Genomic DNA, 25,834 nt, shown 5'->3' on the forward strand with positions numbered 1-25,834 from the left:
CCGATACAAGATGTGCCAACGAGCTATCATGCGATTGATGGATTGGCGTTGCATCAATTTGCACAGCCATGCATGTATGACCCAATCCCAGTTCAAGTTCTTGACTGATGCCATCTAGGTTGGGACTAAACTGGACTAGACCAGTGAGCTAGTGCGCGCGTGTAGCCACTGACCCTGCCATAGCCATCGATCTCCTAGTTAGCGCTCCTCATAAGGGCCTTACCAGTTACCAACATGAAAAGAAAAAACTGATTCAGATCAACCTCAAACTCCGCCATTTAAACCTGTCTACTCGTCTCTATATCTTTCAATGAGATATTACTCCTCTCGCACATTCCGCGGAAAAGTCCATTATCCATTCTGAAAAGATTGGATGGAGTATCAAATTCCTGCGATAGAGTGTGAGTATCAATATTTGTTGAAAGGCGTTCAAAATAACCTACGGCAACAAGACCGGCGTCGAGGACTAGAATCTGGTCATATGAGATGATGGTTCGAAGTCGGTCTGAAGTATCATCACGTTACCGTATTGCACCAAGAGTAAAAAAAGATATAAAACGCACGAGCAATACAAAGTAGCGTGCGATCCTGGAATTCTGTCTGGATAGTGTGCTGGATCTTGTTATCAGTATCGAGATCTACAGACGCTCTGAAAAAAAATCAACATCAAGCACCCAGGAGAAGAGCACATGACTAACGTGGCCTCGTCAAGCACGACGACTTTGCAGTCTTTCACGAGCGCACGAGCTAGACTGAGCAGAGATCTCTCCCCAACACTGAGGTTCGCTCCTTCGCTCTCAATGATGCTGTCGAGGTCGTAGCGGCTGGTGGAAGCTTGCTCGCTTCCGACGCCATCACTGGAAGATGACTGTTTCGAGGTGCTAGAATCAAGAAGACAAGATCGATGCAGCGCATCCCATAGCACCGCGTCACTGTGTTGGGAGAATGGATCCAGGTTGGAGCGTATGGTCCCTGGTAATATTTAGCGCTTCACAAGTGCATGTAGATCTACGATGCTAACCGCTGAATAGAAGAGGCTATCGAGTTCGTTCATCAGTGCTGTTGTTAGGTAGTACAGGGAAACTTTACAAACATCTTGTGGGATAATCGAAATCTTGGATCGGAGATCTTGAAGACCCATGGTAGATATATCGACACTAGAAGGGATGAAAACCAACATTTGTTGCGAGCAATGACCCACGCACCCATCAATAGTGATTGAACCACCAGACAACTCAACAATTCGAAACAGTGCGAGCATCAACGAAGATTTGCCAGCACCAGTCCTGAGGGGACATTGTATTAGCATGCATATGTAGATCCAACAAACTAGCTGACCTTCCAACAACACCTATCTTTTCGCCTCCCCTGACCTTGACAGAGATGCCCCTCAATACATTGGGAAGGCCCGGCCTATACGCCATTTTTACGTCGTTGAATTCGACGGCGCCATGTTCGGGCCATTGCGCCAGGGGCTTTCGTTCTTCAATCTCATGCGGAGCCTCTTGAGGTATCGTGTCGCCTGCGACGTACTGTACCACTGCGAGGTGTAAGTGAGAGTTGGGGTATCATAGGATTGGTGGCTCACATCGTTCCACTGAATTCATGTAATTCTGAGGCAAACGACGATTTAGTAGCCTCCAATGCAAGATAGTACGGAAAGTTTTACCTCAGCGTCTGCTGTTTGTCTGGTTAATAGACTGCACATTTGTGTCAGCGAGGCTTTGATACAGAAAGGTTAATCATGTATACTTTGGTGGGGACATTAGGAGACTCACTAGTATACGTCAGTACCAACCCTATCTGGGCAGCGTTTATCCCGGAGACGTCGATCACCGCGAGAACAGCAACCTGTCGAGATCGTAGCATCGGGTGAACATGAGGTCTTTGTCATTAATTAGACGCCTACCAAGAAGACTAACATGCCTCCCATGAAGTCCAACCTTATTGAAAGCCATCTGGGGGAAGGTGATAAACCAACGACCGCCAATGTTGTACAAGGTTACTTGCCTCTGGTTCGTAACCACAAGGTATAGAGCTCTGTTCTCCAGATCAACGTAGTATTTGTTGGCAGAAATAAATCGCTTCATTTCCCCGTAGCTTCGGATGGTAGGAAGTCCTGTCAAGGTCTCCGAAAAGTGGGCGTACAGAAGAGAGCGAAACATAGAGTCTTATAACCAAAATCAGCAGAGGCTTTCTAGGTCAGAAATACAACAACAAACCCAGGCGCTTGACCTCACGAGCACCAGCTCGATAGAAGGCAGCGAAGTAGCCGTAACCGAGAGCGATGAAGAACACAGCAATAACTAGGCAAGCATGAGCCATATTCTCGTAAATGATATCCAGGGACTGACTAAAATATGGTTCAAGGACAGCAACGATGATGATAGAGCCCATCACGCTGGACAGCGTAATGACCACTGGATCTCCATAGTCAGTCTCTGTAAGCGAAGCATGCAGCTAACGTACGCAATCTCATTGATTCTGGGCCATGCATAAGCAACATCTCACCATGCAGTGACAGACGACTCACGTGGTAATTGATTATCAACATCTGAGCGAAAGTTTCAGCCAAGCATACCATAGCGCGAATCAGTGAGATACTGACTGTCGACATCTTTGCCAAAAATGCTCAGGATTCGGCCCATTGGCTACAGGAACATGATGAGCATCGGATTTGGCGCTTTCATATACAATCACTCACAGTAGTGTCGAAAAAGGACATGGATGCATGAAAGACGTTGCGTACGGACTTGTGGTGCAGGCCTTGAGACACATAATAGGAAATGAAGTCCATTCCAGCACCGCTGCAGTAAGTTGCGTTGAGTGAGCGTGCCGCCATCTGCGATAGGAACCGACTTACAGCAAGAATGTGAAGATCGCTTGAGCAACCCCTAGGCAGCCATACAGGATCTGATAGAATGAATTTGGTCGGTCGAATTTGCTATGCCAGGATGTCAGACACGGAATCAAAAAGTCGATAAAAAGATACTGACTTGGTCTCCCACCAAACTAGGGTGTACGAGTTCAAGATCAAGCTTCCTTGCATCGCAAGCATGAAGATAAGGAGTAGGGGACCTGTTATTGAACCGCGTCCCGCAACCAAGTAGGCCCAGTACACTGTGAAATTGTTTCAACCCAGGGAAACTCTTCAGAAAAACTTGATCATACCTCCTCGGGACACGGAACCCGTCGACCGCTTCTCTTTGACGATCAAGCGACCTTCGAGCTTGCCCCTGCCAGTAGCCTTTTCTCTGGCTCTTTCTGACTTCAACTTCACACCCTCGATTGTAATGCCTGTTTGCAGAGTGACTTCCTCTGCCTGGTCTTCGTCTTTCCCCTCCGACGCATGACCACCGAACTCCAGGTCCAAACGCGCAAAGTCACCACCGCGGGAGATCAATTCCTCGTAGGTCCCGCTTTCTGTGATGACGCCGTTGTTCATGGTGTAGATATAATCTACTTGAGAGAGGAAGTGGATTGCATGCGTGACCAGAATGACAGTAATGCCACGATTTCGTAGGGCACCCACGATAGCATCTTGGAACAAGGACTTTCCGACGTGAGCATCCACTGGAGGCGTTCGTCAGTATGATAGACATAAGACAAACCACATAGCTCACCTGCCGAGAGCGGGTCATCGAATATGACAATTTCAGGGTCAAAGTACAGAGCACGAGCAATGTTGACCTCGTTGGAAGATAAAAATCGAGTCTTTGAACGGAGATACGCCATGGACTCACTCTCTGCTTTTGGCCACCGCTGAGATTGATTCCCTTTTCTCCGATCTTAGATAGATCATAAGCAGTGTCATCAAACTAAAATCATCCACCGTACCTCAGTCAAATCGCCGTCTGGGAGCAGTTGGAGATCAGGAAGTAGACAAGCGGTCTCGATGACGCGCCAATATCTATCTTCCTCGAATGGTTGGCCAAAAGTGATATTATCACGCTGGGGTAAAATGTTAGATATATTCACCCTTCTGAGATCAATATCATGCTAACCAACGTAGCATTCTGGATCCATGCGGTCTGCGGACAATAACCAACACGACCGCCAAACGAGACATGCCCGGAGACCTTCCTCATCTCTCCTATCAGTCCTTGCAATAGACTGGACTGTTCATGGGTCAGTAGTCGCTTCAAGAATTTTATTTGACAAGGTTACCTTGCCGCTTCCGACAGGCCCAACTACAGCGACGAGCTGACCTCGTGGAATGGTCATGGTCACATTCATTACCTTAAAGAGAGGTGCATCCTTAACAGGAGTGGATTTTTCTTTCACCGTGTCCTCCTTCACGTTCCTATGCTTGCCCCTCGGTGGACCGCCGCCGCTTGCGCCCTTCTTCGAGCTAAAAGCTTCACCAGAGTCTTGTCCGTGCGACTCCCACTCAAATGTCGCGTCCTTCATCAGAAGTGCGGGTTCTTGGTCCTTGTCGATTATGAGTGTATCTCCGGAAATTTGCTCTGCGCGGAACACGTGCGTGAGCCGCTGAATCGCGCTGGCTGCATCGGGGATAGCTGATAGAGCGCGAGGCATGAACAGCATCGGTTGCCGGAGAAGCTATTTATCTATGGGTTAGGTGCATGTTTATGTACGCTGCGGGAAACGATTTCACCTGGAACAAACTCAGCGAACTGAATATGACAGCAACGTTGAAGTTGTGTGCTGTAAGGGTGTACGTGACGAAAGCTAGTGTAGCAGCGAGGACTGGGAGCGAAGAAGCAAGCGCCAAACTGGGTGGATTGAATGAGTAGGCGTTGCTATGCTATACACAACTGAACTTACTTCGCCGAAGTTAAATGAAGAATCCATCGGATACCACGCAGTTCCTTCTTTCTAAGCTCGAAGATTCCTAAGCGTTCGTGAACACATTGTCAATACTCCTTGACATCATGCTTACTTTGAAGGAAGGGAACCTCGTATGAGAAGTACTTGACAATTCGTATAGCTCCTGTACGCCTCTTCAGCATCCTTGCACGTCCCACCTGATACAAGGTTACGTACCGAGTACCTCTAGCAGGACTTTGGCTCGTTGATCAGTCCACTTCATCGACGCTAAGCGAATACGGTGCTGCAGTGCCATTAACCACTGTTGAAGTGGAATCATGAGGGCAAATAGCGAGAAACCAGCGAGCGCAGACGGCCCGAGCTAATTTTCAAGTGCCATTAGAACATAACGAACTCTTCGTTCCGTGCAACAAACCTCAGTTAAAAGAATGATTAAACAAACTGTGACCTGGATAGGCGCAGTCCAGGCTTGAGGACAGTAAGTCATCTCCAAATCTCAATGTTAGAGGTCCTATATACTGACCTGCATGCTAATAGCGAGGGACCGGCTACAATCAGCCAGCAGCATAAGTGTCATGCTTGAGTTTGCAACTCACAAACCACTGCGCACACGCATCAATCCTGCTCACGTCCGTAGAGATATGATTAACAAGCACGGCATTGTCGAGTTTGACACGTGCTTTGCCTGTGAGGTTCACTCCGCGCTCGTAAATGCATGTTATTAGTGCAGCTCTAGCCAGTACGCCTGTTGTCATTGAACGCCAAAAGAACTTGAAATGCGTCATCTGAGCCGCGTGTATCTTCAACTCACAAAATTTTACAGACCTGGTGGGTGCAGATGCTGGCTGTCACGGTGAGTGCAAAGAGCCCAAGAGCCATGGCGATACCGCGACCGACATTGGGGGCAGGTTCCCCGGCAATGATCGCAGCTGAACGCTCCTCTGCAAAGACGATGATTTGCTGCAGGGGGATAACAAACATCAGAGAGGTTTCCACAACCAAACGCAAATTGCTATTTACCCGAAGGACGATAGGACCCATGAGTTGTGCTGTATCACCAAAAACCTGAGTGGTATTGTAAATTTATTATGACATTGACAATTTGTGAGGAAGACCCATGCCTTGAATGCACCCCCAATCCAGAACATACCACGAAAGACGTCATTCAAAGCCCAAGTAAGGCTAGCCTCTTTCCGGCCTTCGGACTCTCGCCAATGATTCTGAAACGCTGCACGTCGTTCAGACCAAGTCGCGCCTTGTTTCTGATCATTCCTGGAAATAGCACGCAAGGCCCAGCCGGTACGCTTGAAGAGAGATGGCCTAAGTTCTCCGCTCTCAAGACGTGCATTCCAGTCAGCTGCAGCCCTAACACGCCGCTGCCATGCAGCTTCAAGTTTAGCGGCAAGGACGTCTGACTCTTGGGATGTGTCCATTTTGTATAGATCAGACGCTTGTAACGTGCGCTGATATCCAAGAACCTGCATATATGCGTCAGAACAGTATACATTGAGATCGGGTTTCAATAACCGACCATTATGTCGGTTATCCAGGTGTAGGTGAGCTGAGAGAAAATGGAAGCATTGGCCAAAGGCGTCAGCTGTAGAACACTGTGTCATTAGGAGGATCCTTAGGAAATTAGTGTACGGTGTTCGCGCACCGCTGCATCCTCCAGAGACGGGGGAGCTGGGGGAGGTGGGTCCTTAGGTAACCTGCTCGCAGCCTGGTGGGAGAGTGCATTGTTTGGAAAATAGCTTCACTTACCACAACTGCCACCATTTTTGACGGAAGTTGGTATACTCATCACCAGTATCGAGCTGAAGGTTTAAAGGTTGAAGAGTGACTGCTTTGGCCTCCTCGACCTCTTCCTTTTCGCCCTTCGTAGATTCTTCTGACCGTTGAGAGGTCATACGAAAAACAGCAAATACTGGGCCAGATGAATGGCGGCTTGCTCAGACTGAAAAAGACTCGGAGAGCCATCGGCCCTGTATTAATAATTACACTTTGCGCGGGCCATTGCATGACATAATGTGACCAGGGCGTCAAGGACTCCGAGCCTTGTCCGAGCCTCACGGCCACCTAGGTCACCTGCCAGTCAATCAAATGGTGATTTCTAATTTGGTTGTGGCAGATTCATTTAGCATCCGAGAGAGCTCATCAGTTTTCCACCTTGACTTGCGATAAGCTCCAAATAGCTATACATGGGATTTGCATTGGATGTGCATCGTGCAAGAAAGCGTGTTGTCCACTGACCGAAACAGTATGATCTCGTACGCATACGGATGCGCAGCTGCCAGCAGGGCACAGGCTCGCAGATTGGGGATGTTCGGTAATATGTCACGGTATTGCCGAAGGCCGTGCTTGTCCTCCAGACTCCAGAGTCCAGGCCCGAAGTTTGAACCGTCGAAGAATAAAGCAAAAGTCGAAAGAGATAAGGTCATATTCCCCTTCATATCTTTAACTGATTCTGAATCAAGGCTGATACTGGCATTGGGAGTCTTGATTCTAGTAACTTAAAGTAGGGATGAGAATCATTGATTGAAGTGGGAAAAGCCTAATCAAAGGCAACCACTGTGGGTTTGAATTTACCACGCTCGGTACGCTACGTAGCCCCGCGCATCACCGACTGATAAAGTCAGTGAGACTAGCCTTCCTAAGAGCTTTTTTGCCGCATCACTGATTTAACTCACCTCAGGCAACCAGTGAGCCCAACAATTGAGCAGCCCCAATGATTCGACTTTCAAACGATTTGATGACATTCGCATCAGTACCCAAACATCTCTCCTCGGCTCCGTGAACGCGCAGATGAAAACGTAATGTCGGGACTCGGTGATGCCAATTGACGATTCGCAGTGGTTCCACTCTGCTGCTGCGTACATTCAGCCTCCAGGATATCTCTTCTCAACAGTCACCCTTAGCTTGCACTGACCCCAACTACAACATCTTTATCATGGTCGCTTCATACCATCGAAGTTCTGTCAATTACCCTCCCCTCGACGGATCTCTGTTGCTCCCTGAATTGGTGGAATTCAATGCGCAACATAACTCGGATGTCACTTTCTTTGTCTATGAGAAATCTGACAGCAATGACCTGGTCTCTATCTCACACTCAGACTTCCATCAAGCTTGTCATCGGGCAGCCCAGGAAATTAGGCCAGGTCGCACAGGCGCAGACAATGAAGTGGTCGCCCTTATTGGGAACTCTGATACCCTTCTTTACCAGACGGTATTCATGGGAATCATCTTCGCTGGGCTGGTCGTATGTACATAGATTCGTTGTATGAACGGGTTTCTGATTATTACTATTATAAGCCATTCCCCATGTCCCCTCGTAATTCGGCTGCGGCAATCATAAGCATGATGCACAAAACAAAGTGCTGCCGTTTAATCGTGACCTGGCACTCTCTTGCTTCCCTGATCGATGACATCAAAGCGAATTTCGTGTCTCATGTTACGCAAACGAGCCAGTTGCAGATTGACGAGATTCCGGCGCTGAAACACCTGTACCCCGCACTCGTTAGTGGTACTCAAGACGAGGCCTTTGTCCCGTACCCTTCCCCAGCTCCGCCGTCATATAAGAACGATGTATTGTTCTACCTGCATTCTTCTGGCAGCACTGGCTTCCCAAAACCCATTCCAATCAGCAACCTGACTGCCATTCACTGGTGCATAACCCGTGAGTCAGCGAAAAAATCTGCATAGCAAAAAAATGCTAAGACGGAGTGGTGTTAGCGTGTATTCTCGACCACACTGACGTTCCTACTCCAATGCGCATCGGTACTGCATCCTTGCCATCATTCCACACCCTTGGTATATATCTTCAGCTGCTCACCCCCATCGTCACCCTGAGCAGTGTGTCTATCTACCCACCTACATCCTTCCTCGATCCCTCGGCGACCCCTGTAGTACCTAACCCGCAAAATATCCTGGACTCTGTACTCAAGACGAAATCGAACGCTCTGGTAGTCGTGCCTGCCTTTCTGGCGCAATGGGCGATTGTGCCGAATGCCGTCGATATTCTAAAGACGCTCGAATACGTCGTAAGTTTGTTATTGATACTTTGACAAGGAAATGACTCACAAGGAAATGACTCACGTTGACACTAACGCCAGGTCTATGCTGGCGGTCCGCTCGCGCCCAAGATGGGAAATACCCTGGTGGATGCGGGCGTTAAGCTGTCTTGTGCTTATGGCGCCACAGAATTCGGCATAAACACTTATTTCATCCGAAACGCGGACGAGCAAAAGCTTTGGGAATGGGTGCGATTTGGTCCAAAGTCCAAGATCAGATGGGCTCCTCAGGACGACGGTACATATGAATGTCAGGTTTTGGTATGACTCGGTCTTTAGACACCCTCTCGTCGTTGAACACTTTCTCGCAGACAACCCCGACACATCAAGTGTCAGTAGAGAATCTTCCTGACGTCAAGGGTTATGCAACTTCAGATGTATTTATCAAGCACCCGACGGTAGAGGGTCTGTGGAAGATGTATGACTTATATTTGTGTTATTCATATTCTCTGACATTTTCCTTGCAGCGTAGGAAGGATCGACGATGTTTTGGTACTCTCGTCTGGGGAGAAGACGGTACCAGCTCCCATGGAAAGCGTCATCGGCGCCAACCCGTATGTGAACGGCACCGTCATCTTCGGCCGTGGACGCAATCAGGTTGGGATCCTCATAGAGCCACGAGCGGGGTGTGAAATCGACGTTGACGACGAAAAACACCTTGCTGAGTTCAGGAACCGAGTGTGGTAAGCCCCCTACAAGATCGCATGCTGCTGTTGAGTCTCAACATGCTCTTGCAGGCCGGACATAGAGGAAGCGAATAACGAGGCTCCTGCCTTCAGCAGGATCTTCAAAGAGATGATTCTTGTGACACGCAGTGAGAAGCCCATGCTTCGAGCTGGAAAGGGGACCGTCACAAAGAAAGCAACCGTCAAGCTGTACGAGAAGGATATCAATGCCCTGTAAGCACACTCATAAGCCACTTTCAACTAGACTTCACGGGCGACAGGTACGAGAAGGTGGAGGGCAGCGCCAGAGCGGGCATCGATGTGCCTTTGCCTGCAAACTGGACTGCGGAAGACGTCGAGGACTGGCTTACAGTCCACGCTGTTGCTGTGAACGCCGACAAGGCGGTTGATCTTGATACAGACCTTTTTGCTCAGGGCTTTGACAGGTGGGTCGAAAAAGTGAATCAAGGCTAGTTCTCTGCTTACTTCTTACACATCCAGTCTCTCTGCGACATTTCTCAGAAATCGCATTATCGGCTCCTTCAGCTTGTCTTCAGATCGCGACGTTCAGGCATCGGCATCGCGGATCGACCAGAACATCATATTTTCAAGTCCTTCCATTCGCCAGCTCGCTAAAAGCGTCATCAGTGCAGTATTGCAGCAGAACGGTCCGGGCATCGTCGACGCCAAAGCTGACATCGAGAATATGATCGCAAAGTATTCGGTCGGATCAGGGGACTCTGCCACAGAGGTCATCGCCACTCCGGTTGATGGGCGCAGTCAAAGCGATCATGTGGTCATCCTGACTGGGTCCACGGGTGGTCTTGGCTCATACCTGCTTGCATATCTACTTCAGCGCGAGGACGTGTCGGTGGTATACGCCCTCAATCGCTCGTCAAATGAGGCATCCATTCAACAACGACAGGAGAATTCGTTCAAAGATCGCGGTTTAGATGTCACCCTGCTCAAATCAGACAGACTAGTGTACGCAGAAATCGATATATCTGATGATCGCCTAGGTCTGGATAAGGAGTTATATCACAAGGTTTGATTCATTTCCAGTGTCACCGAATCAACTAAAGAAAGCGTAGATCTGCACGTCTGTCACCATCATCATTCACAACGCTTGGCGACTCGATTTTAATCTGGCGCTCTCGTCATTCGAGCCTCATGTGCGGGGAACACGGAATCTTATAGACTTGGCACTGTCTTCTCCACGTCATCCAAAGCCGCGTTTTATGTTCACCTCTTCTATCTCATCTGCTCAAAGTTGGGATAGAGCGAAAGGTCCATTCCCAGAAGAAGTACAATACGATGCAGGGGTTGCAGCTGGTCCTGGCTATGGCGCGAGCAAATACATTTCAGAAAGGGTACGTCGCAAGCTACTTCGGGGGGTATAGATTCCACAACTATTGCTCCAAACAAGGTCATCGTCAACAGCAAGTTGCCGGCATCGTCATTCAGAATTGGCCAAATATCAGGAGGACCCCCGCGAGGAGCTTGGTCGACGACAGACTGGCTACCGATCATCGTGAAGTCGAGCGTAAGTCTGGGTGCGCTTCCAGAAGCCACAGGAGTAAGTTTATCCTTGTCGAAGCTATCCATCAATGACGTGAGCGGCTTAGCTTCTGTCTTGGATCCCTCCCCATGCTGTATCCAATACTATTCTTGATGTAGCTTTTGCGGAAGAAGAACCTCCCATCGCGGTCAATGTGGTGCATCCGAGACCGACAGCGTGGAGGACGTTGATACAGCCCGTCGCCGACGCCCTTGTTGAGCGTAAAGTAGTTAGTAACCCGTTGCTTCTTGTGTCGTTCTCAGCGTGGCTCGAAATGCTCGAATTGAGTGCCAAGGACATGAGCGAAGAGAACATCAAGCGCATCGTACGTGTATCTCGATAGCTGCTGGCCAGAACGTTTTCAAATTTGGTTTTCATTTGCAGCCTGCTATCAAACTTTTGGATTTCATGCGTTTCATGGCTCAATCAGACATCGTGATCAGGGCGTCCGGGGAGATGCGTTCTGAAGCGGGTGGCTTTACCCCATTTTCCACTGCTATAGCCGAACGTGTCAGTCCGACGATGCAGGAGCTGGAGCCGCTGTCGTCGGCAGACGCGGCACAGTGGGTGGATTATTGGGCGGCAATGGGGATGTTTCAATGAAAGAGTAAGCTGCGGTCATCTATCGTCCCCTGTGTTCGCGTATGGGCGATCAGAACCTTGGAGATTGTGCTTGTATTTAAAAGTTATCACTTTTTAGAACCCGATGCTATAAACAACTGCAAGGTACCAGTATCGATACACAGAAAACCACATGTAAGAGTACAGAAAACCGTATGTAGGAGTACAGAAATCACTGTGAAGAGTTGATGAGCTTAGTGAGGTCCTTCCAGCTCGACATGGATGTAAACTTGTATAGAAAACCATCGATATCCTCCGGCCCCTCATCGTCGGACTGCTTGGTTGCCCTTTGCTTCAGTAGCAAATTGAGGCGAGAAGCTCGGTCCGTGGCATGCTGTCGAAGCATCTCGACACAATCCACGAGGAAACACCCCATATGGTCCTCAATGCCTGTGGGGTAGTAATTTTCCAAATAGCTTAGGAAATAGTGCTTCCGCATGCCACATGCCACAGCGTCCAGAGTCGCCCATTCATCCAAAGGGCGCAATCCCGTTGGCAACAGGACTCCCTCCCTGTAACGTAAGCAAACCCAGATAAAAACCCACACAAATGATTCCAGATTGTAGCGATACAGATGTTTGACTTCGCCAGTTTGACCCAAATTTTTGGTGAGAAGGTCGGTTGCCATAAAAGGCACCGTGCCCGTGCGTTCGTTGCCCCGAGGACCTAGGTCACTCGCCAATGAGGATAGATCGTAGTCGTTCAAAATGCCTATGAACTTCCCGTCTTTCTCGTACCACATCATGTTTCCAGGGCTGACATCCCGGTGATACACCCCTTTCCTCCACAGAGTAGCATGGCCTGCATGTAGTGTCAACGAAGAGCCCCATAAATGCAATGAGAATACATACACTTAATACACTGCTGCCACGCATCAAAAAACTTTATGCCGTGTAGTTCCGTAATGGGCTGAAGCTTGCGGAATTCGAGGATGTAGAGTACGCGACTGCCCTTGGTGAGTTCTGGCACGCTGAGTGCTTCTCGGATATCGGATGTGGGACTCGTGAGCGTGTGGTGCCAGAGTAGCTCAGGAGTATCGTCGTTTAAGGTAGCGTGCACCTTAGTGATTTCCTCAACTTTGGTCGCAAAATAATCGGCGGCATAGAGACCCATCTGGATGGTCACATCTAGGTCGGTGTCCGTGCTGTCGGGCTTGCTCTCGGATTTTTTCGCAGCGATTCCAAAGTGTCCCTGGCCTTGTGCTTGAAGCTGGACCTGGAGCTGGGCAGCAGTAAGGCGGGAAGATAGAACCGTAGCTTGATCGATTTAGTTTGATCTCGGCATTCGAAATACAACCACTTACATGCCGTGTCGGACGCAAGTTTCTTTTTCTTGAACTCGATGCAAGCTAAAATATGTTGCAACTGGCAGAGGATGTTGTTCGGAGATGCCATTGCATTCTTGTGCATGCGAGCCTTGGGCTTCTCGTCGCGCTCCTCGTCGTGCTTCTGAATCTTGTCCTTTTTCTCGAACGGAGCTCATGCGCTATTGAAGAATGACGAGGACCTAATATTGTTCCAAGTGCAGTTCAACTCCGACGACGCGTTCCCATCAATACGCGCACGTGACCCATTTTGACGTGTTTGATGAATCACGAGTCCTTTCTTCGCGCATCTCTTGGTGCTTTCACCACTTTCTTCAACAAGGTCTCTCTGAGTCGTACTGGTACTTGCAACCTCAGCCTGAGTTGGCAGTTGGCACAGCGTTAATACATTAATGGTTTGCCCGGTTTATCAAAGAGATACACAAGAAAATAGATTCCACAGCAGTTGACTACGAATGGGGGTCCACTACCAAGCCCTCGAACAGTAGCGATGAAAGCTGTTATACCGAAACGCTGTGTAGCACAACGAATTACGGACATCATCTCCGAGCAAAAGCATCACGGCATTGATAATGAGTCACCTCTCCCCTGAAAAAATGGGAACGTCAGAAAATAACATTGGAGGCAAACAACGAATTCACCTAGGAGCATGAACTGCGATGACGCTACTACCCAGACGCTTATGACATTGGGGACAGCTTTGCACAAATGCATCAGACAACATCCACGAGGAAAGAAGACCAGACATACATTCTGCTATCTGTGACTCTGACACGTCTAGACTCCAGCAACATCAGCTTCCTAGCGACTTGTTCATTCCGTGCCTTGTGAATATCGCGGATGACGTGGCTATCGAAAATTGGTGCTCGTAAAGCTTCTTGAAGGAATGGGCGCACGTCGCGAGCTGTGACGAGGGGAGGGAGAAGTTGGAGAGTTTCAACGGAGTCTAAGCGAGGACTGTGTCGACTGATCAAGTCCAAGGCGGGCTGTAACAAGTTCGGCACTGCTTTATCGGTGGGGCGGAGGTAGAGCTTGAGAAGAGTCAAGAAGATGCTTCTGGTAACACCGTGTGGATTATATATTCGCTTGCAATATCTATGACGGTGTCAATGAGAGAGCGAGATTATAGCTGAGAGAAGACATACTCTTCGGCCTTAGCATAATTCATGAGCTTGTAGACATAGAGCTCAAGAGCATGTTCGTGCCTTCCCATACGTCCCTGCAACACAGCTCGTGCTTCGTATAGATCTATAGAGTATCAGAACCAATATTTACGGCGAGGTTTATCTCAAACTAACTCTCAGACAGCAAACCATACAAGCGATCGGGGCGGTAGTGATCAGTGGTGTCAATGAAGCGAAGGAGCTTCGAGTAAACCTCCGACCCTTTGACTAACGGAAATTTGGTCAAAAGTTATCGGCCGACAATAGTAAATGACTAACCCTCATCTCCTCGTTTGCGAGCACTCAGCGTCATGTTCAGATAGAGCTCTGCCAGCCGTTCATGGAACGTAGGACTCTCTTCGCCTTTCTCGTCAATTAGATACTCGATATAACGAGCAGATATGGTGGGGTCAATCTTCTCGAGGTAATCTGTTACTTGAGTTCGAGGGAGTTCAACGTCATCAGATGTAAATATCTTGGGGCAAATGATCGTCAACAGGGAGCTAGACGAAATATGTACGCAAGGATCACCTCAAAAGCCATGTCCCGGTTCTCTTCAAAGATCCAGCGGGAGGACTCAAATACTTGGTTGATGTACTCAGGACCAAGTTTTCGCAGGTAGGATATGGACGGATCAAGCTTATCTCTCATATCTGTTTCCTTCTCGCTTAACCTGGGCAAGGTCGTTGGTCTGCAAGTGCAATTGAGTAAAAGACATAAATACTCACTGGTGGAGAAGATTAAGAGCCTTTGCATGCATCTTCTTTCCATTGTAGAGATATATCAGCTCCGCAAATTTCTGGGACTATTAGAAAATCTAAATTTGAGTGCGAGTGCAGTTCGACGCACCTCTCGTGCCCGGAGCTCCTCCTCAACCTCTGATACTTCACACCAATTGGCCAATCGACAAAGTGCACCGAGGAGGGCCGGCTGAGTCACAAGATAAGACTTGAAGAGTGCTGTGTCTACAATCTGTGCAAACCGCACAAGTTGCTCTGGAGTCAAAAGAGTCAAAGGGATGTTCGGGAGTGCAAATAGTTCCTCGGTCGACGTCTCGGAGAGGAAAGGCCACTGGTGGGACTGAGCGGGTGTAATGTGTACTGCTGCGAGTGCACCTGCGACTTTCGGACGACGATCGGTAAGATATCGCCATAGAGCATCCACTGACCGGCTGAAGTCATCTAGAAAGTTCGTTGATGCGACGAGCCAACGAAGACAAGATGTCTGACTGACCTACTTGCTTTACCTTCTTCTTACCGCTGATAGATGCAGTGTCGTCGTCTCTATCTTTCGAGGAGGATAAAAGTACACCAAAGGCGGTTCCCCGACGAACGGGGGCCCTGACTGGCACCGCAGGGGACGGCGACTGCTCTAAAAGTTTCTCCTTGCTTTCATTGTCATTATGGGACTTTGTTGACATGGTATCATCGTTCTTGGGCATAAGTGACTGCTGGTTTGCAGGTCCGCCGAATAGTGGAATCCAGTCATCTGGAGAAACAGAAAGACGTCCGGCGATGCGCTCAGGAAAGAGAGCCACAACCTTGGCGGGGTTGAGATCAAGCTCAATGAAAGAATTTATTGCATCATCGAACTTTCCTAACCGGAACTGAGACACAGCGTGAAGGGCACGAATATGGGTTCGTCGTTGATCCTTCAGAGGGTAGATGGCGTTATTTTTGCCAGTCAATGTATACATGGAGACAAACCTTGTCTGGTAAAAGAGCGTTGTCCAAAGTATCAAGCAATGAAAGTGCGTCAGAATAGAGGCAGTGTTGGACAAGTTCATCAATCTGTTCTCCCCATGACCTCATCCGAAATTGCCATATCGAGCTGCCCTCGGTAGTAGCTACTGTACGGTCGCTCGGAGTAGCCACAAGGAAGAGAGGCGCCTTGGCGGCAGGAGAAGACGTCAAGAGTCTAATTGTGCAATTGGCGGCAGGGGACGCTGATGATGTGGGTGGGAAGGGAAGAGTTTGTACGGGTTGTGTGGTCAGTGACGATATGACTTGCACAACTGAGGAGGGGATGAGGGATGACTGAGAGGCAGCTGGTGCGACTCCAGATGGAGTAGAAGTACCTCCGTTCTCCGGAACCGTGACGGTACCAGGAGGGAATATCGAGAAAATATATGGGTTGACAAAAGCTGGACGAGACCATCAGGAAACGGCGAGGACTGGACAAATCCAAGTGCTCACCAACTTCATCTGGAGGACTTGGCCAATCGATCGTCGCCGGCTTGGTCTGCCTCCCATCAGTGCCGATGATAAATCCCTGATCTGCCAGAAGCTTCAGTCATCTATTGTCTCGAATGAAAACCTTGTATCCTACTGTCTTTGACAATGAGTGCCTCGGTGTCGCTCAACCGCACCAACCCAGGTTTGGCTCTGGCACCCAACCCGAGGGTCATGTATCCGGTAAGCCCGGAAAACGCGCCCATAGAAGTGTTTGCAGGTATAGGTGTGGTAACATCAAGTGTCGTGAGCTTACTGATGGAGAACAGAGCATACTCGGTAGGTGAGTACGCAAAGCAAACATTATCACTGTCGAGAAACACCACAACACGCGGCGAGTGAGGAAGAACAGTTTCCTACACACTGGCTTAGATGGATCTTCAACAGATGCAGCAAACTCATACCCTGATGTCCTGTGCTTCACCATCCTTCCACGTGTATATCACTACCTTCCTTCGGCACCCGACTATAAGCTGCGTCACCATCGTAGGAATCAGACCTGCCCTGCCGACAATATTAGTACCACCTTGGACATCACTTGGGTCGAGGTTGTGCACGGAAGAGTGAACAGCGAATGACAATGCACCCTTGGCTCTTGTAAGTGGTGTTGGATGAACAAGACTCGGGAGAGGATACAGAGTTGGTATAGATTCTGTGGAGAGACATGCTCAATTCACGATGCTTGACAGAGATGGTTCATGTTGTTGATCATACCGGAGAGGGAAACCAGAGAATTGATGTCCTTGATATAGCCCAGCTGGTCAATAGGTCTACGAGACAGACCCTTCTTAGTGTCCACCAAAGTTGATCCATTCTCTTGGTATTGAAATGAGCATATCAACGCTTACAGAATCTCACAGTAGCATACCGGAAAGTTCGTTGTACTCGTAGATGAAAAGACTGCCCGTTGCTGTTCCAACATACAACCTGTCACCTGAGTATACTGAGATTGAGCATGCTACGCCTGCAACATACTCGAGAGAACTTGCCCTGCACAAGTAAAGCCTCTGGTCTTTCTTTGAATCCGCTGAGGACTGTAGTCGGCTGGTAGAATGGCGCCATGAGTGGGAGTGATCACCAGTGGTGGCAGGTCATTTGAACGCAGGGAGGGTAATTGAATCGCAGTATTAGTGCTAGAATTACCATAAATAGCATTTTGAAATTAACTTCAATTACCAAGGAGGACTCCTTCAATGATTGCAAAGCTTTGACAACGGTGTTGCTGCTTCGTGTACCTGGATATATCTTACTATCGGACAACAGTACTAGGCTATCCATCCACCACGGCCTATCAATATCAATGCTACGTGGTCTCCGCCAGCCTGTCACCTCCCTGCTTTCTGAACGCAATCGATGACTTGCTCTCCGAGCCAAGGGGTGCATATATTAGAATTATCCAAAGCTCACGATGTTCTACCAGGAAAAATGGAACACAGTACCGTTCAGACCGCCCGCTTCAGTCTCTCTAGAACCTTGGCGGAAGGGAAATAGTCCTCCAACTTGCGAATCATTCTCTCCACGGTGCTCAAGTAGTCGTCCAGATCTGAAACTAGTTCTTCCTGAGACAATGGTGGAGGAAACTTCTTTCGAAAGGCCTGCTGGAATGCGGCGTCGGCCTGTTCCGCAGTCAAGCTAAAGACTGTTAGCCTCTGTCATGGAGACCATGGAAAGGCTTACGCCGCAAGCTCCAATTCTTGTTCTTGTTCCCATTCCTCTTCCCATTGGGTGACTTCCATCAACCATTCCTTGCATTCTTGGTATGCCCCTTCCATAATCTGTTTCTCACTGTCAGAAAGTCCGTGTTGAAACAAGAGCTTAGATGGTATATCGTGGCCTGGGAAGCATCCTGGAAAATAGTCGTTCATACGTTCCGCAAGGATACACGACTCCGGCGATGTCACAAGGTAGTAAATATGCTATCTGGAATGAAGCTAAAATGAGGTCGAGCGTGAAACCTAAAAAAACACACCAGTAAACACAGATTCTTGACGAGCAGAATATAATGTAGCCTATTCTGTTCGTCATTCGCAACGTAACCTTGCATTTTCCTCAGCTCTCTTTCCGTGAGCAGTGTCACGTCTGGATCAGAGCTAGGTTCATTTGCATAATATTCCTGCCATGATAGCGCAGCAGAAGACGCCTCGACCGCGTGCCTTCGGAAAGTGTCAACCATGGCTAGGAGGTCAAGCAAATCCGGGATCTGGCCCAGAATAAAAAAAGGGTGCAGGATGTTCCGCATCGCGTAGAATACAAGGACGGGTGGTGCCTGTCCATCTGCAGATGCAGGGTCATTCTCTAGCATCGATGAGATGTTGTCTGTAGTTGCGAATGAGGTTCGTACACCACAGATAATGAACACGAAACACACCATATATTTCTCGGTGGCCTTTTGCATCATATTCATCGCACATTCCCATCGCGGATACCACTTGATGATCAAGATTTTGCATAACAAGACGGTATGAGATAGTCAAGGGGAGCGATGACTGAAACGTTCAGCTGCACACGAGGTGTATGCATGGACAGGAATGACTTTTGAAGTACTTATAGAAGACGCGTTAAGTCAGGTGACTCGTCATTATATACCCTCGGCCATTGCCGGTGGTTTCTCGTCCACACAATGATAGTAGCACTAAGTGTACAACCTTCCATCGAAAACTATTCCTCTTCTTCATCTGAGTCCCAAAACAAACAGGGTCCCCCGTACGTTTCATCGTCATACAGCCCATTGCACTGCGCAGCCTGGGGTGAAACTCGATGGGTGAGTGCGGCGGGGATGCATGGTGACTCTGTTTGCATCTCCGACTCTGCCACCGTCGACTTACAAAGTGACTTGTTCTCCTCGGCGAATGTAGTGTATTTGACGAGACTGGAGTCTGTATGATCGTGGGGCGGGGGCCCTTTTTCCGACTGTGAATACTGTGGTTGGCGGCGGCAATGGTCGGTGTTTTCCCCCAAGTGCTCTTCCACTTCGTTATTCATCGTCTCCTTGGGTTCATCTTCACTGTCTAACTTGATTGACCGAGGGATTATTGTTGGCTCGCATGGTGGATTCCGTGTCTGTGCTGTTCCGTCCAAACGAAGCCTGACATAGCCTACGCCCTCCCGATCGCGAGTAAAATCGATATTATCATTGTCGTGCTCCTCTACAGTCTCGAGGTTTAGGATCTTCCCGATGGTTGCCCATGGGTCCGGGTCGTTGAGAATGTCCAGAGGCAATCCAGGGTCGTGTATATCTGACCCGCTGAAAGAAGAAAATATGTGTGATGAGTTGAAAGAATGTGCTTCCACAGGTTCTGTTCGAGTGGCATGATATGAGGTTTGAAAAGGTCGACAGTGTTGCGTGTTATATATCGCAGTGGAGGATTTCAAAAAAACTTCCGAACTCTGGGCAGCGCAGAACATCTTCCGAGCCTTCTCAGGAGTTGTAGGTCCATGTTCTGTTTCAACATCACTTGGGTGGTATGGCGACTGCGATATGGAGCGCAATTTTGCTGAGGATCCAGATGCGGAGACGTGACCTTGAGGATTGCTGCACTTGATGGAGCTATGCCATCTGAAGAACGTAGGAGAATCGTGCACGATGATGGGTGCAGGGGAACTAATCGGAGATTTGGAGGAGGACTGTGATCGTTGCAGAAAACGGTCGTGACTGGGACTCCATCCACCACGCAACTGTGCAAAGGAATCCGGTGACGAGGGTGGCGATGAGTCCATGTTCAGAATGTACTCCTCTGTTCCTTGAGAATTAGAATCGAAAGAAAACGGAAAGCTGTTTGACGGAGGAGAGGGATATCGATGCGTGTCCAGAAGTTCGGGAGTGAGTATGGATCCACGAAGGTTTCCGGTCTCAGCAGTATCCATGTCAGCATAACCTGAGTCGTCGACCCAGTTTCCGTGGGGACCGTCTACCTCGACACTCCATAACGGACTCTTGTGACCGGTGACCATACGATGGTCCTGCGAAGGAGGCTGCGACTTTCCTTCGCTCAAATGATTGTCATAAATTCCCCCTTCGTCAAGGTCACCATCATTTTCCAACTGGAACAAATAGCTTGCACTTCCTGAAGACCGCCGGGTTTGAGAGAAAATATCACTAGACGTTCCTTGAAACTAGGACACGGTCAGCGTCCTACTCGGATGCTCACCGTTCTCTCTGGTGTTACCTGAACATCCGACTGGCTGTCAGCATCGATAGGCAGGTGAAGGTCTTCTTCGAGACCAACGCCAGGACCTCCGTCTTCAGCGTGGGGACCTCTCATGGGCAGACCAATCATTTCTGAAAGAGGGATCGATAATATGCGGTCAATTGCATCACGATAGGCCACCGCTGACGTGAACAGTGCATATAGGACAGGTTGACATGTATCAGGGGATATATCACATACGATCAGAAATATCAAGGGCTCGAAGTATTTTCGAAGGTTTTTTTCGACGCTTTGAGGTGTCAAGTGCGGTGCAGTGGGCGAATGATGTGTCGCACAATGTGCTTGTATGCGCCGTGGAGGGGAGGCCGCCTTTGACTTTCGCGTCCCGCTGTGCAGGAGCAAGATTGATTTGATGTAAAATAGAGTTCAGGGTTATCTTTTCGGGCTTCCCCCTTTCTTCCCTTGTGTTGCATAATGCAGCTGCCAGCCTCTGTTGACCAAAATGTCGCTTTTGCACCCGACCTGTACTGTCTTTGGTCCGCGCTCGGGCAGCATTCCTGCATGTAAAAAAATCTAAGCAACCACGACATATTTCAGTCTTCACTAACCTTTTCCCTCCCATGTAGTTGGCGCCTGTCATCGTTTCAATGGGGTTGGTTCGTTGTGTAAGTGCTGGACATGCCTCAATCAAACGCGTCGCGTAATGAGCACGTGATGATTTAGTCACATTCCAGTGGCGTGAGACCCCTTGCCATCATCAGCAAAACTCCCCAAGGTATATATAGACATATATACACGTGTAGCCACTGTAACACACTGTAACGACTGTGACTAATATCTATAATAGAGCCTAAAATACATACGAATATACCGAATCGATTTTTTGTGATATGGTCACAGCCACATTCCAGACCGCGTGATATACTCGCCGCCATGTTCCAGAGTGCTGTATGATTGCATCATCTTATATTTAGTTATAACATCAGATCACAGTGATATCCCATAATAACCACCTATCATTGAGCTATACTAATACATGTGGTATGGTAGAATATAATCTAATGTCATAGTGGTAACTGCGTACCGATCGCCTGGACACGATATAGCAAAAAAAGCATATGAGTGATGTCATTGAAGACTGCAATGAAAAAAACGAGACATGCGGGTCCATGAGAGCACGAGAGCAGAAGAGTACTGTAGAGTTCGTCAGAGTAGTACATGGGCAGATGAGCCGGGTGATGCAAATGCGAAAGGAGACGGTAAAAATGATGTGGTAGAGTGAATCCTAATACGATCGAGTGAAGGTTATAAGTATTGAACAGACTACGAGACAGTTGTGACTCACCTTGAATAACTATTTCTTTGCCTTGCGTTTTGGAGTCTTCTTCGGTGGAACAGCAGCATTCTTTCGTTTGCGCTTAGTAGGTCGAGTGATCTCTTCATCTTCTTCAGTAAGAGGGCTGTTATCATCGAAAAGGGCTGATGCGGAGACTTGCTTGCGCTTGTGTGAGTTATCAGGAGGATTGGGAGTAGGGGGGCGTGCAGGTAAGACTTCTTGCGCCTTGCGCGAGTCGACAGGAGGATCGGGGGTAGGGGAACGCACCAACTGTTGAGGAGACGAGGGAGGCAGTGGTGAGGGTTGCTTGTCCTCGCGAGGATTAGCCAGTGCTTGGGCTATTGGAGGATCTGGAGTGGGCGATCTATCAGGGGGAGGTAAGGACTTGTGACGCGACTCTTGTTGCCTGTCGAGTGCCGAAGACTGTGCAGATACCGTCTCTGAGGATCTTGAAGCCCGTGCAGCCCGCGCGGCAAGTTGCCGTTCCATGGCGATCATATCGTCGTCCTCGGAACACTCGGCATTCGCAGAATCACAGGGTTTGGCACCGTTTTCATTGCCAAACAATTTTCTAGATCCACGAACGTGTTAGATAAGATCATAGTGTAGAGAATCACTTACTCATTATAATGTCCTAGCAGGGAGTTGACCCACCCCTCGTCCTTCCTCCCCCGAATAAGATTTACTATCCTGGTATAAAAGTCAGTATAATAGAAAAGGCCGTCATGGTCTTTCCATTTCTCAAGCGAGCTAATAGCAAAGCGAGCCTGTAAAATACAGACTGAGTAAGTCAAGGGTGCATCAAACGAAAAACTTACCTGAACCGCGGCATATGCGATATGCTCGGCCCCCACTTCTTTCATCCCATGGAGCTTCGCATTGCAAGCGCGAGTTCCGCTAGAGATGCCAGCCTTGAGTGCAGATGACGGAGAGGTGAAGATATGTTTAGTAACCTGTATGTATTAGAGTAGCCCAATATAATAAAAACAAAACCTACCCGCTCCAAAAGATATCCGCGAAAAAGCCCTTCAATAATGTCTTCCGGGTCAAAATCTTCGCCCGCAGTGTTGCCTGGATAGAGAAAGGCGGGCCATAAGGCAGCGGTCACCTTTAATGACGCGCTATCGAACTTGTTCTTCATCCTGTAGATATTACTGTTAGTACAGATAACCTGAGAAAAGTAAACATACCCATGCGGATCCTGGATGTAGTCGACCAGATACTTGACTGGACAAAGCAATTTGCCCAGCTGGGTGTGATTAAAACCCATTTGAGCACGGCTCTTGCTGTCGTCAGTGATCGGAGGACGGATGAGTTCTTTGTCAGGGTTTGGAGCGGCGTATGAGCCCATGCGGGACTTGAGGCGACTTGCATCCTCCGAGCGCGTATGATTTATCATGTTTTGCATCTGTAAATACATAGTTAGTTGCAATTGATGTAAAAAAAACATGCGTACCTCGCCAATGAGTTGCGCGAGCTCCTCGCGTTTTTTCCTCCTACCGATCAGAGTCCCAAGATAAGGGGCGTGTTCCATGACGTATTCGAACGTCCGCTTGTACCGTGCACGAGTGATATTGTCACTGAAAATTATGTTAGCATAGATATATGTAGTTAGAGTGCGCATATATGCGGTCAGAGTGCGCATATATGCAGTCAATTGGACATACCAGGTGTCCAGAATCTTCCTGCGGGCAGCCTTGATGTGTTCTTCTTCCGTTTCATCTCCGTCCTCGGCCTCGGCAGCTTCTTCTTGCTCCAAAAGTAGACTTACCTGGATCGCCTGCTTGAGATCGCAGAACATATCAAGTCCGCGTGGGATCCAACGTGCAACGTGGATGCACTGCTCCCGCGGCGTAAGGACTTTAGTGCGTGATCTCCTATACTCTCATCAAGATCAATATTAGATCGCGTAAAATTGAAAAACCTCACCGTTGTGTTTTTTCAGCCTTCTTTTCGGTTCTAACTGGGCTATGCATCCTATAGGTAAGCTCTGTTTGGGACAACCGATATCTTTGAATGACTCACCTGGTCTTTTTGGACTTAAGTCCATTCTTATCAGACGCGTCTCTTCCACGTTTCCCGGACATCCGAGGCAGTGGTGTGCTTGGGAGGGTACTCCCTTCCGATGTCGAAGATCCCGCAGATGACTCAGAAGAGGAAGATGATGAAGTAGAATTGGCGCGATCGTGACGCGCCATAGTGGTGGGAGAGATAAAGATAAGGACGCGTTGTTAATGTTTGTTTGTTAGATTTATCAATAACATATCAACACCCCTGAATAAGGCAACACCACCCGTTTGCTGGTGAGATGGGAAATTTGCTGAATTTCACGAGCGTGCGGACAGACGGAAGTACAATTGAGCAAGAACAAATGATATAGTACATCTACAGGACAAGAAAAAAAAATTACAAGGAGGCCGCTGGATCTTCTACTGACATCTCCTCCTGGTCCTCCTGTACCTCGGTCCTTTTCTTGATGTAGTAACTCCATGGCGCAGTGGGATTCTCGGGATCCGGATTGGGGTTTCCAATACGCCTGGTGAGAAGGCTGCAAGGGGATGCGACTACAGGCCTTGAGAAAGATCAGTCAATATTTGTAATGAAGGCGCTGGCAACTTACTCAAAGTCTGGACTGATCACTGCGTCGAGATCCTCATCTTCAACCTTAACCTCATTTATACCGACCTCCGCATCTTCCGTCTTCATCTCCGCGTCATCCCCGTTACCGCCGTTCTCCTCTTCATCGGATTCATACTCGGTGACCGAGTCATCTGAACCCGAGTCGTGATTATTGGTTTGCTGCCGGATGCGAAAAACTATTTTCTGTTATAAATTAGATTAGTTTGTAGATAGAGAAAAAAAAAACCTTGGGGCCGGGAGAATCTAAGTTGAGATTGAAGCAGTAAGTATTGTCTAAGGAGATGGTGTTTTGGATGTCGACGAATACGACATCCCCGAAGACGTTTACCACAGAGGTCCAGGCGTTGTCGGCAACGGTTACGTTAGACATATTGATATCAATGTTGATAAAGATAGCCACCACACCTTGACTTAATATAATCGGAAGATTCCGGCGGATGTTGAATTTGATATACCAGATATCCTCGATCATGATATCACCTTACTTCCGATCGTATGCCCTTATTTTCGATCGTATGCTTCAGTGAGCTACCACACATCCCACTCAAATGTCTAGGTGAGTAGCAAATCCTTGACACATCCCACTCAAATGTCTATTACAGATCCTACCACATATCCCACTCAATGTCTAATAGGTGAGTCGCAAATCCTCCACATATCCCACTCAAGTTTCTACCTTTCCTAGGACACCTTATCCTGAGATCCGCGAGATCCCACCTCCTCGGGGGTAAATATCCCGGCGATGATTCACAGGATACTCCAATGTGGAGTTCTGGCGACTCTCATCAACATGATCGCGCGCCGAGGATTTTGTAGGTATGTTCCATCGAGTATTTTACATGGTGTAACAGAATTAATGCTTAATTTCAGTTGTTTAATTAATGTAAATTCACAGTAGATGATCTGTTTAAATGATGATAGCGCTGGACAACTCAATTCTGCAACTAGTGAGGCCTCGTGAGGACGTGTCCCCTCTCCCCCTTATCCGCATTGTGTCCATGGTCAATGACCTCCGCTGCTTAGCTTGCAGCGCAACATTTGGTTCACGCAAGCAGCTGGCAGCGCATTCAGGTCAATGCGCTGACAATTTTGATCTTACTGATCAAATTTTCAGTCGGAAACGCAAGTCAGATAAGAAGAAGAAAAAAGACAAGCGGGCGCGTCGTGATCAATCCCCCGTGCATGTTCCTGAAGATGTTGTCATACCAGATCAGCCCGAGATTCAAGATCTCCCGCCTATCGATCATGAAGACATATTTTACAATGACGTATGTATTAATTTTATTTCTA

At 48.4% G+C, this 25,834-nt stretch overlaps 8 protein-coding genes across 8 annotated transcripts; 1 reads left to right on the forward strand and 7 right to left on the reverse strand.

The window, feature by feature from the left end:
- Positions 1 to 278: 278 nt before the first annotated feature.
- Positions 279 to 6,698, reverse strand: DEU56DRAFT_735222 (ABC protein; the record flags this gene model as incomplete). Its single annotated transcript, XM_041348438.1, has 39 exons — positions 279 to 389; positions 444 to 505; positions 564 to 649; positions 699 to 972; positions 1,022 to 1,037; positions 1,094 to 1,157; positions 1,206 to 1,286; positions 1,339 to 1,540; positions 1,589 to 1,613; positions 1,670 to 1,722; positions 1,779 to 1,851; positions 1,910 to 1,958; positions 1,999 to 2,170; positions 2,223 to 2,306; positions 2,355 to 2,420; positions 2,470 to 2,484; positions 2,534 to 2,554; positions 2,609 to 2,651; positions 2,705 to 2,807; positions 2,864 to 2,944; positions 2,997 to 3,120; positions 3,172 to 3,573; positions 3,624 to 3,690; positions 3,744 to 3,788; positions 3,838 to 3,951; positions 4,005 to 4,118; positions 4,168 to 4,563; positions 4,619 to 4,736; positions 4,789 to 4,855; positions 4,904 to 4,954; positions 5,008 to 5,152; positions 5,207 to 5,259; positions 5,384 to 5,561; positions 5,617 to 5,751; positions 5,812 to 5,856; positions 5,907 to 6,269; positions 6,323 to 6,388; positions 6,449 to 6,500; positions 6,553 to 6,698. The coding sequence occupies 39 exons, from the start codon at positions 6,696 to 6,698 to the stop codon at positions 279 to 281; spliced, it is 4,362 nt and encodes a 1,453-aa protein (XP_041209407.1).
- A 731-nt stretch (positions 6,699 to 7,429) lies between these two features.
- Positions 7,430 to 11,779, forward strand: DEU56DRAFT_295120 (putative aminoadipate reductase). Its single transcript, XM_041345526.1, has 13 exons — positions 7,430 to 8,047; positions 8,101 to 8,464; positions 8,521 to 8,828; positions 8,901 to 9,119; positions 9,170 to 9,276; positions 9,326 to 9,541; positions 9,596 to 9,757; positions 9,805 to 9,969; positions 10,025 to 10,568; positions 10,615 to 10,893; positions 10,950 to 11,099; positions 11,149 to 11,406; positions 11,466 to 11,779. The coding sequence occupies exons 1-13, from the start codon at positions 7,739 to 7,741 to the stop codon at positions 11,682 to 11,684; spliced, it is 3,300 nt and encodes a 1,099-aa protein (XP_041209408.1). The 5' UTR covers positions 7,430 to 7,738; the 3' UTR covers positions 11,685 to 11,779.
- A 6-nt stretch (positions 11,780 to 11,785) lies between these two features.
- On the reverse strand, positions 11,786 to 12,946 carry DEU56DRAFT_886064 (uncharacterized protein). The gene is made up of 2 exons (XM_041356196.1): positions 12,554 to 12,946; positions 11,786 to 12,503 (listed from the first exon to the last, which is right to left on the reverse strand). Exons 1-2 carry the CDS (start codon positions 12,813 to 12,815, stop codon positions 11,875 to 11,877), a joined length of 891 nt encoding a protein of 296 aa, XP_041209409.1. The 5' UTR covers positions 12,816 to 12,946; the 3' UTR covers positions 11,786 to 11,874.
- Positions 12,947 to 13,289: 343 nt separating this feature from the next.
- On the reverse strand, positions 13,290 to 17,521 carry DEU56DRAFT_798886 (uncharacterized protein). Its single transcript, XM_041353016.1, has 17 exons — positions 17,410 to 17,521; positions 17,289 to 17,354; positions 17,135 to 17,236; positions 16,825 to 17,072; positions 16,518 to 16,776; positions 16,385 to 16,465; positions 15,896 to 16,332; positions 15,423 to 15,840; positions 15,039 to 15,370; positions 14,918 to 14,988; positions 14,721 to 14,862; positions 14,469 to 14,664; positions 14,325 to 14,417; positions 14,172 to 14,274; positions 13,777 to 14,121; positions 13,668 to 13,724; positions 13,290 to 13,614 (listed from the first exon to the last, which is right to left on the reverse strand). The coding sequence occupies exons 1-17, from the start codon at positions 17,480 to 17,482 to the stop codon at positions 13,566 to 13,568; spliced, it is 3,072 nt and encodes a 1,023-aa protein (XP_041209410.1). The 5' UTR covers positions 17,483 to 17,521; the 3' UTR covers positions 13,290 to 13,565.
- A 104-nt stretch (positions 17,522 to 17,625) lies between these two features.
- On the reverse strand, positions 17,626 to 18,960 carry DEU56DRAFT_798890 (uncharacterized protein). The gene is made up of 4 exons (XM_041353017.1): positions 18,789 to 18,960; positions 18,390 to 18,736; positions 18,098 to 18,336; positions 17,626 to 18,052 (listed from the first exon to the last, which is right to left on the reverse strand). The coding sequence occupies exons 1-4, from the start codon at positions 18,868 to 18,870 to the stop codon at positions 17,863 to 17,865; spliced, it is 858 nt and encodes a 285-aa protein (XP_041209411.1). The 5' UTR covers positions 18,871 to 18,960; the 3' UTR covers positions 17,626 to 17,862.
- A 1,802-nt stretch (positions 18,961 to 20,762) lies between these two features.
- On the reverse strand, positions 20,763 to 21,221 carry DEU56DRAFT_798894 (uncharacterized protein). The gene is made up of 2 exons (XM_041353018.1): positions 21,177 to 21,221; positions 20,763 to 21,125 (listed from the first exon to the last, which is right to left on the reverse strand). Exons 1-2 carry the CDS (start codon positions 21,206 to 21,208, stop codon positions 20,801 to 20,803), a joined length of 357 nt encoding a protein of 118 aa, XP_041209412.1. The 5' UTR covers positions 21,209 to 21,221; the 3' UTR covers positions 20,763 to 20,800.
- Positions 21,222 to 21,922: 701 nt separating this feature from the next.
- DEU56DRAFT_755365 (uncharacterized protein) lies at positions 21,923 to 24,102 on the reverse strand (the record flags this gene model as incomplete). Its single annotated transcript, XM_041349902.1, has 9 exons — positions 21,923 to 22,475; positions 22,526 to 22,671; positions 22,723 to 22,857; positions 22,902 to 23,046; positions 23,095 to 23,312; positions 23,361 to 23,484; positions 23,572 to 23,781; positions 23,834 to 23,872; positions 23,930 to 24,102. The coding sequence occupies 9 exons, from the start codon at positions 24,100 to 24,102 to the stop codon at positions 21,923 to 21,925; spliced, it is 1,743 nt and encodes a 580-aa protein (XP_041209413.1).
- Positions 24,103 to 24,310: 208 nt separating this feature from the next.
- DEU56DRAFT_911847 (uncharacterized protein) lies at positions 24,311 to 24,914 on the reverse strand (the record flags this gene model as incomplete). The annotated part of the gene is made up of 3 exons (XM_041357328.1): positions 24,311 to 24,476; positions 24,525 to 24,727; positions 24,771 to 24,914. 3 exons carry the CDS (start codon positions 24,912 to 24,914, stop codon positions 24,311 to 24,313), a joined length of 513 nt encoding a protein of 170 aa, XP_041209414.1.
- Positions 24,915 to 25,834: the final 920 nt, after the last annotated feature.

Source organism: Suillus clintonianus, assembly GCF_016758775.1.
Source record: "Suillus clintonianus strain FC179 chromosome Unknown DEU56scaffold_28, whole genome shotgun sequence".
In the NCBI taxonomy this organism is placed as follows: Eukaryota; Fungi; Basidiomycota; class Agaricomycetes; order Boletales; family Suillaceae; genus Suillus; species Suillus clintonianus.